This window comes from Ovis canadensis, chromosome 10, assembly GCF_042477335.2.
Source record: "Ovis canadensis isolate MfBH-ARS-UI-01 breed Bighorn chromosome 10, ARS-UI_OviCan_v2, whole genome shotgun sequence".
In the NCBI taxonomy this organism is placed as follows: domain Eukaryota; kingdom Metazoa; phylum Chordata; class Mammalia; order Artiodactyla; family Bovidae; genus Ovis; species Ovis canadensis.
In genome coordinates this window covers 28,065,756-28,079,673 of record NC_091254.1, presented here as the reverse complement: position 1 = coordinate 28,079,673, position 13,918 = coordinate 28,065,756, and the positions used below count along the sequence as shown (strand labels likewise).

General features: G+C 43.3%; 1 protein-coding gene across 3 annotated transcripts in view; it reads left to right on the top strand.

Annotated features, from left to right (window-relative positions):
* ENOX1 (ecto-NOX disulfide-thiol exchanger 1) overlaps positions 1-13,918 on the top strand; it is a 336,022-nt gene that overhangs the window by 26,887 nt on the left and 295,217 nt on the right. The window contains exon 2 of one of the 3 annotated variants that reach the window (XM_069601255.1): positions 6,962-7,108. The exons of the other annotated variants lie outside the window; for them this stretch is intronic. Within the exon in view, the coding sequence (XP_069457356.1) occupies positions 7,021-7,108 (88 nt within the window). The 5' untranslated portion in view covers positions 6,962-7,020. The remainder of the gene's footprint in view (positions 1-6,961; positions 7,109-13,918) is intronic. 3 annotated transcript variants of the gene reach the window in all.

Sequence of the window (13,918 nt, the reverse complement as noted above, 5' to 3'; positions counted from 1 at the left end):
CGTGGGATCCTCATTGCAGGATGCGGGACCTCTCACCATGGTGCATGGACTCTAGTGGTAGCACTGGGTCTCTGGAGCACAGGGGGCAGAGCACATGGGCTCAGTAATTGTGGTGCCCAGGCAGGCTTAGTTGCTCCGCAGCTCATGGGATCTTAGTTACCGGACCAGGGATCAAACCCGTGTTCCCTGAATTGCAAGACAGATTCCTAATCGCTGGACCACAAGGGAAGTCCCAGGCCTTTTCTAATTAGAATGCTAGCCAGTCCTCCAAGGCCTTCTTTAAGTCCTACCTCCTCTGTGCAGGTTTCCCGACCGTCTCAGGCTACAGCCATTTCCTTCTTTGAGCCTCCTCTATGAGGTCATTTGCTTCATCACCTAGTCACCTTTTGCTGTGTTCTACAGTGAGCTCCCCAAAGGCAGGAACTCTGGGTTTGAAATCACAGTGGCCCCACAGTACCTACCTAACAGTTTCCTGTGCAAAAAAACCCAAAAAACAAAAAAACTCAGTAGATGGTGGTGATTGATAATCAGAATGAAAACGTAACAAGGGAGAAACATATCATGAACCCTAGTGGTGTTAGTTGCCCAGTCGTGTCTGACTCTTTGCCACCCCATGAACTGTAGCCCACCAGGCTCCTCTGTCCATGGGATTCTCCAGGCAGAAATACTGGAGTGGGTTGCCATTCCCTTCTCCAGAGGATCTTCCCGACCCAGGGGTTGAATCCGGCTCTCCTGCATTGCAGGCAGATTCTTTACCGTTTGAGCTACATTTAAAGTCGGTTTGTGGGTTCTCATTTGTTTTAAATGTGAAGTGGAAACTTGCGTGCAATCTTTTAAAAGTCAGAGATAATAAAGTAACTTTCTCCTTGCTTTTGAATGACTCTTGCTAGACCTGTAGTTTGAATCCCAGAATGGATGCCAAGCAGTGGTTCTTAGCCCTGGATAACATTAGAATAAGCTCTGAAATTTTAGACGATGACCAGGGCTAAATTTCAGTTCAGGTAAGTCAGGGAATGATATCATTAAAAAAAAAAAAAAAAAGAGCTAACCCGATGATTTTAGTGAGAAGCCAAGACTGAGAACCACTGGTGTAAGGGAAAGTTAAAGGTCATCAAATGTGTTCCTCTATCTGCTGTTTGATGGCGTTCTACAGCTGGCTAGTGATGAAAGAAGAGTGCTTCTAATGAGAAGATTGACATGGCAACTTTGTGGTGCAGGCAGGCTTTGCCACTTCCAATCCTTCTCTTAAGCTCCCAACAAAAGTGACTCACAGTCTTCATTTGTCAGGGACTTGTGCTGGTTTGGGGTTCCCCTGGTGGCTCTGGAGGTAAAGAGCCTGCAACACAGCAGACCTGGGTTTGATCCCTAGGTTGGGAAGATCCCCTGGAGATGGGAATGGCAGCCCACTCCAGTATTCTTGCCTAGAGAAATCTATGGACAGAGGAGTACAGAAAGCCCCACACAGAAACCTCTCAGTTGGTCACTCTACCACTACTACATACTCAGCATGTGGATCCTACAGAACTGATAAACTTTGACAGAAATGATAAACTTCCTCTTGAGAAGAAGGAACTGTATTTTGGGGTGGGAGTAGAGTATTCAATGAAAATATAGACATAATTAGAACCTTAGCAGTCTTGAGGGGTGGGAGACATATCAAGAGAGAAAGAAAAAGAACATTGCAACAGGATTTGATAGAATTCTTGGAATTAAGGTGAAATTGGGGAGAAGGGGAGCCTCATTGTCTGTATTGGGGATTGGCCCAAAAGTTCGTTTGAAGTTTCCTTTTCATCTTACAGAAAAAGCCAAATGAATTTTTGGCCAGCCCAGCGGTTAACTAAAGAACATTGAAATATTTGTTCACTTTTATCTCCACTACGTAGCAGAATTAAAAATGATTTTGTAATGTAAGAAGGCATGAAATGGAAACTGCAAATGTGTAAATATAATCAACTAAATTATAAGCTACTTGAGGTTAGTCATTTTTAAAAGAAAACAAAGACTTCCTGAAGGCTCCATGGAAAGTCACAGAGCATCTGGCGCCTAGATCTTTTCTCTGGTAAGGCTCTTTGGCCTCCTTCCTACTAAATGCTTCCATTCCCAGCAAATGGCACCGTCTTTTCCTTTTAGATAAAAATACACATTGGTAGATTGATAGAAAATGAACACATTTTTCTATTAGAAATACCTTAATTGTTTGAATTTGCAGTTGTACCTGAAAGTGTATTCATCTTGAACACCGATTTGAGGTGTATTCTGGTATAACGGTACAGACCTGCTGCATAAGGATTAATTTATCCCACAGTTATTTTCCATTCCAGTCATGTTGATCACTGAGCAGCTAGCCCAATTACTACACGGTTGATTCATTTCATTCACCATCTGCCAAAATGGCCAGATGTGTCCCAGTAATATGTCTATCTTCATAACCAAATTAAATCCACTGACTTAGCAGCAGTTCAACCAATGCTTTGGTGATCGCCTGCCCAAGACGTGGATGGTGCCATAGCTAAAACGTAAAACTAAGAAATAGCTGGTTTCACTGAAATTGTGATAGATTTTTTTTTTCTCCCACTCTAAAAGTTACATGCTGCTATAGGAGAAAGCACCAATAAATAAAACTCCCAACACATCACATTTATCCTTTTTTTCTTTAACCAAACATTTAGGTGAAGTAGTAAAACTCAGAGAAACATATTTTAGGATGAGAAACTGCAGATCAACTCATCCATCCTTTCTAGAATATGCTGATGCGTAGTACCTGGGGGAAAAAAATGTGGAAAGGATTTGTAGGCGGTCCCTGGTGGCTCAGATGGTAAAGCATCTGCCTGCAATGCAGGAGACCCCGGTTCAGTCCCTGGGTCAGGAAGATTCCCTGAAGAAGGAAATGCAACCCACTCCAGCATTCTTGCCTAGGAAATCCCATGGACAGAGGAGCCTAGTGGGCTACACCCATGGGGTCACAAAGAGTTAGACACATTGAGTGACTAACACTTTCAGGTTTGTAATATTCCAGGTTAAAAAAAAAAAGCTGCTGCCTTAAATGAGGAAGGGGACAGGCATGACATGAAGAAACATATTCCAAAAGTATCCAACCACAGAACTCTTCGTTGTGAATATCTGGAGGGACTTCATCCAACTTCCTAATTTTGTAGATAAATATACTACAGAAAGCGTTAAGGAACTGATCCAAAATAAAATAAATTTCTTCTAGGCCTTCTCCCCACAGCCCCACTTTCACACTGTCTTCCCTCGTGGCCTGTAAGTACTTCCCCCTTGCTTTTCAGTGACTGACAGGCTGCTTCCAGTTGACCAGCCTGCCAGTGATCTGGGCCTTCCCTGGGGCCGCCTGTGGTAAAGAACCTGAATTTTTTTAAGAGTCAAGGTTTCAATATCTTCTCATGTTCTGATTTTAATAGCTTTAATTTATTGAGCACCTATAATATGTTAAGTTCTTTATATGCATTTTATTATTTCATCCATGTAACAGCCTATAAAATGCATAATAGTATGTCCATTTTCCTCTTGGAGAGATTATTTAGCTCCCTAAAGGTCAGACATTCAGTAAGTAGAACTGAAATGGAAAACAAGGTCAATCTGACTACAGAGTTTTCATCTTATTAAACTCAGAGATGGAGATGTGGTTTCAGCTACATTAGAATCATTCTTGTTGACAATGTGAATACCTTTTTAAAAACTAATTGGCCCATAGTTGAGTATAGCACAGAGTAGAAAGAATTGCATATTACTTTGCCAACAGAGGTCTGTCTAGTCAAGGCCATGGTTTTTCCAGGGGTCATGTATGGATGTGAGAGTTGGACTATAAAGAAAGCTGAGTGCCGAAGAATTGATGCTTTTGAACTGTGGTGTTGGAGAAGACTCTTGAGACTCCCTTGGACTGCAAGGAGATCCAACCAGAACATCCTAAAGGATATCAGTCCTGGGTGTTCATTGGAGGGCCTGATGCTGAAGCTGAAACTCCTGTACTTTGGCCACCTCCTGCAAAGAGTTGACTCATTGGAAAAGACCCTGATGCTGGGAAAGATTGAGGGCAGGAGAAGAGGGGACAAGAGAGGATGAGATGGTTGGATGGCATCACCCACTCAATGGACATGTGTTTGGGTGGACTCTGGGTGTTGATGATAGACAGGGAGGCCTGGCATGCTGTGGTTCATGGAGTCACAAAGAGTTGGACACAACTGAGCAACTGAACTGAACTGAAGTAGAGAAATTTGTAGGAAATGTACTTAGGAAAATAAAAATACATTGAAGTAATATATTAAAAGGACAACTAGCAAGCTGTCTTAAGGGGAATGAGGTGAGGAATACCTACATATATACATTAATATACATATGTGTGTATATATACATATATGTGTGTGTGTGAAGTCGCTCAGTCGTGTCCAACTCCTTGCGACCCTGTGGACTGTAACCCACCCGGCTCCTCTGTCCATGGGATTCTCCAGGCAAGAATACTGGAGTGGGTTGCCATTTCCTTCTCCAGGGGATCTTCCCAACCCAGTGATAGAACCCAAGTCTCCTGCATTGCAGGCAGACGCTTTATTCTCTGAGCCACATTTAGCCAATGAAAGGGTGAGTACATAATTGGAAGGTGATCTTGCAATTATTGGCAAGAATCTCATATGTGTATAATTTCTAGCTCGATAATGGTGATTTTTTTATATGAATTCTGAAGGCAAGTTGTTGAACGAGTAACCGGCATCTCACAGCTAACATGGGGTGGTAGAAGTTAAGCAACTGCCTTCCAAGTGAGTGCTCATTTAGTTATCTTCAAGTCAGATTGTTTTCTGCTGTCTCTCTCCTTATTTAATAAACTTACATAGCTTTTCTTAAAATAGTGTTTGTTGGGCCAGCCCCCTTACTGTTCTGTTTTTAAATCCTTTTCTTGGTGTCTGTTTCTTTGTTTCCTCCGCGCATCCCTCCATCTCTCCCTTCATCTCTCCCTCCCCCCTTCCCACCTCCCTCTTCTCCTTCCTTCCTTCTTATTTAAAAATGGATGTGGCATCTACTTCAAATTGACCTTTGGTTCAAACTTCTAGAGCCAGGATAATAATGAGATGCTGGAAAGACAAACATATAGAGTCCAGCTCACTTTGAACTTGTACTCCGTAGAAAATCACCGAGAGAATTAAAATGATTTTGGCAATACCCTACCTCAAAGTAGTTGTTAGGTAGTTAGTAATTGGGTTAGGGTAACACCTAAGGTTCTCTGGATAAACTCTCTAGACTAAAGTGAGGTACATAGTAAGTACATATGTAACAGAAAAATTCGTAAGACTGGGAGCTTGTGGTTCTGTCAGATTGAACACATGCATTTAAATCTCCTTATTCCAAAAATCTCCCTAAAATTTTGGCAAAGAATAAGAAAAAAAAAATACTATACAGAGATAGAGACTGAGAGAGAGCAGAGAAGCAGGTGGTACTAGACAGGCGATGTGAGCAAACTTTGGGAAGCTGGCCCTGTGATGGGGGTACTGGTGAGGGGTCCCGAGAGAAGCCTGCAGATCTATTGTGCAGGATCCTGGGGATGCTTAGCACGAGTGTGTGGGAGAGCCTGGAGGAGGCTGACCGTGGTTGCAGAGTGATCAGTAATACTCGGTGAAAGAGCACGGGCGAACTTGGCCCTATTCCGCTCACACAGCTGCTCCCAAACCTCCGTCCCTGATGGAGGCTCGGGGCGTAGTCATGGGCTCCGAGGTGCTCCAGACTCAGGAGGCTGAGGCCTAGGATAGAGAGGCAAAACCAGGGGAATTCAGTGCAACTCCATAGAGTGAACAGGTAGGTGAGACCTGCCCGGACTGCCCCATAGCCGAGCCCCCAGAGCATTTGTAGCCACGACAGGCTCTGTAGACAGGAGCTTAAAGGATTCTTATCTAGAGAAACTAAATGACCGGACCGGCATTTGGAGTCCCACCCAGTTACCTCGGGGGACGCCTGCCAGATAAGCTTACCGGCCCCCAGTCAGTGTTTCCAATCTATTGTGTGAGGACTCACCATCCCTAAATATAAATAAATTCTTTGTATTACTTATGTATAATACATATGATGAGTATCACATATAGATGTGAGTATCTTAAGTATAAGTCAATAGTGAGAAGGTCACCAGATATTTGAGTATTGCTCCCAATAGAAAATACAGAATAAAATATTGAGATCAACATAGAGATGGGTTAGAGGGCTTGGGGAAAATATCGACAATTCAAGAAGCAAAAGAAGAGCTTTTAAACACCTATAGTATCTTCAGAAAGATGGGAGACAATAGGACACCCATGAAATAAAAGGTAAATTCTATGAAAAAAGAAACAATCAGAAAATGAGAAAGAGATCTTGGAAATTAAACTCATAGTTAAGAACAAAATTATTCAGAGGTGTAAAAGGTCATGTCATGCAAACTTTCTAGAAAGTAGATTAACAGGCAGCAGTTGTAGCAGGGTAGTGGAGAGAAGGTAAAAAATGGGTTGGATCAGCTCACCAGCTTCAGCATTTTACCGTAGCTATTCCCCAAAGGAAAGATAGGAAAAAAAATGATGTACTATATCAAAGAATAATACAGGAAAAATTTCAAACCAGGACAGTAGGAATTTCCAGTTTTAAAGGGGAGAAAGTACCCAGAACAATGGATAAGTAAAGAAGTTTCATTAAGGTTCTTTATTCTGAGGTTTCAGCATCCCAGGGACTTGAAAGATTCCTAAACCTTCTAGCGAAACAAACCAGGTCACAGATGAAAGGTCAAGAGAACAAGTGGCCTTCAGACTTCTCAACCGCAACACTGGACGCTAGAAGACAGTGAAACTCAGCCTTCAGAGTGCTAAAGGGAAATGACTTTTACTTAGAATCAGAAAGCTTAATTAGCAGGCAAGCGTGAGAGTAGAAGTTAAGACGTTTTTCAGACACACAAGAAAGGTCTCAACAAATTTACCTCCCGTGTACCTTTTCTCAGGAAGCTACTAGAGAATGAGCTCCACAAAAATGAGGCTGTAAACCAAGAAAGAGGCAACCATGGGATCCAGGAGGCGGGGGACCCAGCACAGGCGAGAGGCACAGGGATTTCGCCAGATGGTGTTAAAAAGAAGCCCCAGGACAACAGGTGGGCAGCTGGCCTGGGGAACCACTAGCCTGGACGGACTGAACGGGAGGCCTGTGGAGGGACAAACAGGTCTGAGAGGGTCACTGATGGACTTGCTCACGTCGGAAATGGTGGTAGTAGGGCTTTTATAGTTCCTTTGAAAAGTTGAGGGCTGTTAGTAATAAATACACACAAAAAGGAAGAAAAAAGACAGCACAGATGAAAAAGATTGAATAAGCTAGGAAGTGTGTTCTTATAGGGCGTGACTTAAAAGTAAATGATATTGCATGGCATAACAAAGTAAACAAAGAATATCCATTTAACCCCAGATTCCACTTTAGCCAACTGGAAAGATGAGAGAAGAATGCTCTGTGGGAGGTGGTGACGGTATAACCGGGGAGCCTCGTGGGCTGCTGTCTATGGGGTCGCACACAGTCGGACACGACTGAAGCGACTTAGCAGCAGCAGATGGTATAAGAGTGTCAAGTGTTCCTCATTTTACAGAATAGTAAGACATTAGGTAAGCTCTACAAACGATCGTTTAAGTAATATCAGTGTACATGTATCACTTAAATATATGGAATCAGATATCAGAATTGAAGGTTAAAAGCAGTGTCTTTTCCATGAGAGGATTCAACCTCCTTGAGGTGGGGAGGGCTGGGTTAGACTTACTTGTTCGGCTTCTATCCCTGGGCCAGCCCATAGATATAACCATACTGAAAGGAACCAGTTGAGGCAAAAGTCTTACCTGTATCGGAGGCTGCTCGCTTAGGCAAAGCATCATATTTCATAATAAAAGCAAACTGGACTCTGTGGGAGAAGGCGAGGGTGGGATGATCTGAGAGAATAGCATTGAAACATGTTTATTACCATACGTTAAACAGGTTCGATGCATGAGACAGGGTGCCCAGGGCTGGTGCACTGGGATGACCCTGAGGAATGGGATGGGGAGGGAGGTAGGAGGGGGGTTCAGGATGGGGGAACACATGTATACCCATGGCTGATTTATGTCAATGTATGGCAAAAACCACTACAGTATTGTAATGTAATTAACCTCCAATTAAAATAAATTAAAAAAAAGTAAACTCCCCCACCCAGACCCAAAAGTGGTTTTGGAGGAGAAGGAGGGGGTGGCAGGGACAAGTTGGGTGGGGGTGGCTGGTTTGGGTTCTAGGCCTCTTATACCTTGCTTGCCTTTTTAAGCTCTAGGCATATGTGACTTTGAAAGGTTTTAGGTTGGTTTTTAAATTTACTGGAATCAGAAACAGAGGCTATAAAAGCAAAGTGCACAGTACCCCTCTCCCAGAAAAAGCAAAAACAGCGCAAGGAGAGGTCAGTGGTACTTTTCTTGATCTCTTTCAGGACTCATTTCTCTATCTCATGTCTAACGACAAAATAGGGGCCTGAGAACCGTCTACCAGTCTCACTCCAGCTGACATCTCCTGCCATCTGCAGCCACCCCCCATATTCTGTGTTTAAACTCTACTGGGCCACTTCATGTTCCCTTTATAATGCCTGTCTTTTCCCTCACCTGAGCTTTTGCTTATATAGTTGGTGCAGTGGTAAATAATTCACCTGCCAATGCAGGAGACAGCAGGTTCAATCCCTGGGTCAGGAAGATCCCTTGGAGGAGGAAATGAAAACTCACTCCAGTATCCTTGCCTAGAAAATTCCATGGACAAAGGATCCTAGTGGGCTGCAGTCCATGGGGTCACAAAAATATAACGCATAGTTATATTCACCTTCCATTCATATATATCCCCCCCAACACGCATACACATCCCTTCCCCAAATCCCCTGGTTCCACCTGCATCTCTTCCTGTTTGTATCTCAGCCAGGACCCCCTCTCTGGATCACAGCATCCTCCCCTTTCCTTTAATTCCTCTTGCTTTATCCTTGGCACCACTGACCACACATGGCTTTCAGTCAGTCATATTTTTTTTCCCCTTGTCGAGTCTATTCAGAGTTAGCAGGTAGCAAGGGCAGGAACCATATTGCACAGATATTTATTCCTCTTCCAGAGGCTGGCAGAGTGCTGACATAATACAGGTACTGCCTCAGATAATAATTAAATGAATAAATGAATCTTCCATTACATTTGAAATCTGTTCAGTCATATGGCCCGATGCTAAACATCTGTATCTGTATAAATAAATGTTACTGGAAGGAGAGGAATTTATGTGCCTTTTTGTTTTAAGGAAGCTGATGTGTTTTCTCCTAAAAGAGGAAGATCATACTCAGAGCCCAGAGGGTTAGCTGCTCCCTAAAACTTTTGCTTGTGTTTCCTTTGTGGGGAATGTGGAAAAGTGTCACCCAGAGGGTTTATATCTGATTATGCAGGACCATAGGGTAGCTTGGAATTGAGCAAAATGTCAGTAGATTTGCCTTGGTCTTAGGGTAGAGAAGCTTTTAGATATCCCCCTGTGTGTGGTGGACATAGCCCTGTCTAAGATGTAGCAGAAAAGGATAAAGCACTAATCTAAAGCAGTGCGTGTGTGCTCAATCCATTTAGTTGTATCCTACTCTGTGCAACCCTATGGACTGTAGCCTGCCAGGCTTCTCAGCCCATAGGATTCCTCAGGCAAGGCAAGAATACTGGAGTGGGTTGCCAGGCCCTCCTCCAGGAGATTTTCTCAACCCAGGGATCAAACCTATGTCTTTTATGTCTCCTGCATTGGCAGGCAGGTTATTCACCACTAGGGCTACCTGGGAAAGCAATATGGAGCAGATTTTCAGTAAATAGTCCGTGATAACACAGTCATCTGGTTGACCAGCCACTAGGATTTCCAACCACAGCTTTGCACTGAATTGCTCTTTCTACTTCATCAGGCTTTATACCATGCTGCCCACGTCTCCTTATAACCACTCAGATGATCCCCTAACAAATCACAAGATGAACCTAAAATGTTTCCTTTGTGAAGATAACAGAATATGCCCATCCATATTATGGTGTGTGTGACCAGCAGAGTAGCTACGAAACCATTAACAAGAATGAGGAAGATCTCTATGTCCTGACACAGCAAGGGCTTTAATATATATTGCTAAAGGGAACAAGTAAATGTGGAATAAGATGGCCTTCTCCAGGTCTCCTCAGATACCCTCTTTTCCATGAAGCCCTCCTTAACCACTACATTTAAAGCTGCAAACACGTGCCCTCCACTGCTGGCTTTTTCTTCATTACCATTTATTCCCATTTGACATAACGTGTATTTGTTTGTGATGTAGCTCACCGAATGTCAGGTGATGAGGGATGTTGCATGCTTTGTTTACTGCTTCTCCCCCTGGAAAAATAAATGACTGGAATGAATGAATTTGTGTGGGAAAGCTGATTATCAGCATCGAAGGCTACTGTTTGCACAGAACCGACAGAGGCCTAACAGTAGTTCTCTCTACACAACATAGGGCATGTGGGAGGAAGGCAGACTCTTACTGTTTCTATCTTCACCATGGACGTGCGTCACTTTTTAAAATAAAGACACAAGTGTAATAGAGAATCCACCTAAAATGTTTCTCCACTAGCTATAGAAAAATATAAGTTATTTAGTCAGCACGGTTTATTTCTGTTCCTGAGATAACGGACACCAGTCAGAATTTCTCTTCTTTCCAGAAGTCAAGTTGTATATGGATCACCATTCAAGTCCACAGTTTATATTTTATGAAGCCTTTACCAACAGAGACTTTTTATTTTCCATCACAGTAAACCATCTGTACTTAGGTTGTGGTGAGAAAAAATTGGGTTTCTAGGTCAGATGTATTTATGTCTTCTGAGTCTCAGCTAAGTGACCTGTGGCAGGTAACCTAACCATCCTGAGTCTTATTCCCCTTCCCTGTAATATTGGGATAATTCTTCTTAAAAGCAAAGGATATTGTCCAAGCAAAACACGGTGAGATGTGTGTATGCAGGGCCTCACAGTATCTAGTGCAAAGCAGGGCTCAGTAAATGTTAAGTTCTTCTGTTTTCCCTGCAGAATCTAGCCCAGGAATATTCTTATCCCTAATGACTCAAAGCATCATCAAGGTCCCAGCATCACTGAGGACTTTATTAGAAATGCAAAATTTCAAGCCCCAACTGATCCAATGAATCAGAATTAGATGTTGCCGTTTAACAAAATACCCAAGTGATTCCTAGGCACAATAAAGTTTGAGAAGCTCTGTTTTTATGTTTCTTACAGCAGTGTTCCAGACAGGCTCATATTAGTCTTGTTTTTTATGTTCGGTATTTTGTGAGATGTATTTTGAGGTCTCAGAGTCTTCCAGATGCCGGGGAGGCACTGCTCTTACCCAGAGTTAGCTAATTCCTAGGGCTTCCCTTGTGGCTCAATTGATAAAGAATGCACCTCCAATCTGGGAGACTTGGGTTCGATCCCGGGGTTGGGAAGATCCCCTGGAGAAGGGAAAGGCTACCCACTCCAGTATTCTGGCCTGGAGAACCCCATGGAGTCCATGGGATTGCAAAGAGTCAGACATGACTGAGCGACTTCCACACTCTCACACAGAAGTAGCGAACAGCTTGCCTGGGGTCACACCGCTGGTTTGCAGGTGAACCAGCCCTGAGCCTGTGTCCACACCTGCCCCCTTTTTTTTCAGGCTCTTGTTATCCAGAGCAATATACCCCTGCCCCAGATTGTACCAGGGCCTGCTGCTGGACAATTAGGAATCGTCCCAATGTCTTAGAACACACTGAAAATATTTAAGCTGCTGAATTGAGAACCTTCTTACCTTGCAGAAACCACAGGAGAGACTTTTTCCCACACTTTTCCCTTATTTCCTCTGCTCGTGGGCAATCCTGGTACCTCCCCACATGGTCCTGCCTGGCCCGTTGTGGCCCTGCACACCCCTCCTCTTGGGAACTATAGGTGACAAATTGTCTCTTCAGTGACACGTGTCTCCCGATCTGTTAGCCGTGTCATTGTTAAGTCACTAAGTCATGTCTGACTCTTTGCGACCCCATGGAACTGTAGCCTGCCTGGCTCCTCTGTCCATGGGATTTCCCAGGCAAGAATCCTGGAATGAGTTGTCATTTCCTTTTCTAGGAGATCTTCCCGACCCAGGGATCTAACCCACGTCTCCTGCATTGGTGGGCGGACTCTTTACCACCGAGCCACCGGGGCAACCCCAGCCCTGGATACGTTTGAAAACAAGCTGCCCCCGTGAAAGTTTTTTTCCTAGTGAAGTGCCACCTGCCAGTCCTTCCCCTTCACCTTGGCAACTGGAGTTTCATTTAGGGAAGTGGTGAAGGGTGCACAGCAGAGCCAGGTGTTCTGGTGGGCATGGCTAACAGGCTGAAACACAGGAAGACGCTTAAGCCACCTCGTCAGGCTGAACTTACTTTTAAATAAAGACGATCAAGGGGAGCCATGAACAGCGTTGTAAATCTGCTTAACGCAGTCTGACTACATTGAATGCCAGTAATGCTCCTTAAGCATAAGCTTTGCATACTCCAGAAACTGCTATTACAAATGCTTAGGCCCTCCAAGATAATGGAACCATTTAAATTGAAACACACAAAACTTATTTACAGTAGTCTGAGACATCCAGGAAACAAGTGAAAACCTGCCACCCACATCCATTCGTTTCTTCCCTGTGGCTTCTTAATACCGTGTGTATGTTTTAAGTAGAGATAACTCCTACCAGGGAGCAGCTTTCAGGTCACCCAGCAGCTTCCCTCGCCACATTTGCATTTATTTACCTCTTGGGCTTCCCCGGTGTCTCAGTGGTAAAGAATTCGCTTGCCAATGCAGGAGACACAGGTTCAATTCCTGGGTTGGGAAGATTCCCTAGAGAAGGAAATGGCAACCCACTCCAGTATTCTTGCCTGGGAAATCCTATGGACAGAGGAGCTTGGCAGGCTACAGTCCATGGGGTCGCAAAGAGCTGGACATAACTGAAACGACTTGAGGTTTTTCTTTTTTCTTTTTCTTCTCTTCTGCTTTGAAAAGAATCTTGATGTATGGAAGTGAGCTAACTGAAGCTGAAGTTCATAGAAGCAAATATTAAAAGAATATAAAATGGATTTTTCTCCCTAAGACTCAAAGAAAAAAACAGTAAGGAATATCCATTTCAGAAATATTCCACATATGTTAGGTAAAATGACGTGAACAGAAGATAATTTCATGGTAGCTTTTCCTTTATAAAAATTTTTGCTACAGTTTTATTAGGGAATTAGGATTTGATTAGCAGCTTTTAGTTAGAAATATTAGACAAGGAAAATTTTCATTATTTTATGACTATCAGTTGTGCTCTCATAAAAAAATAAACCCTTGTCACTGACCACTGCCACACACACACACACACACACACACACACACACACAGGTAACTGTGAGGTGATGGGTATGTTAACTGCTTTCTTGTGGTCATTTCACAATATCATGTGTGTTGATGAAAGAAATTAATCAATAGTCAATCTAAGAAAGAAGTATAAATTTTATTCAAGCCAACCTGGGGATTATAACCTGAAAGACAGTTGAGAACTCTGAGAGCTGTTCCAAAGAGGTAAAGCAGGGAGGTTGTTGTATATGTGACTTTTGGAGAAGGGAATGCATGCAATTGAGCAAGCATTTTGGTTGATGGTTACTGCTGGTTGCAAGGAAGAGAAGTGTTTCATGGTTTTAGGGCTTGTCTACATTCAGAGGATGCAAGGATCTGAGAGCTGATAAACTTTTCTCCTAAAATGTCTAGTGATCTTAGGTTCAATTTTGCCAGTTTTCCTAGAGCACGAAGTACTGCATCCTAATCTTTGCCCCAGATTCCTTTGAGGGTGTGTTGTAGGTCAGCAGTTGCAGTGGTTAATGACTTGAGTCTTGTAGAATTGGATGGTGAGCAACCTTCT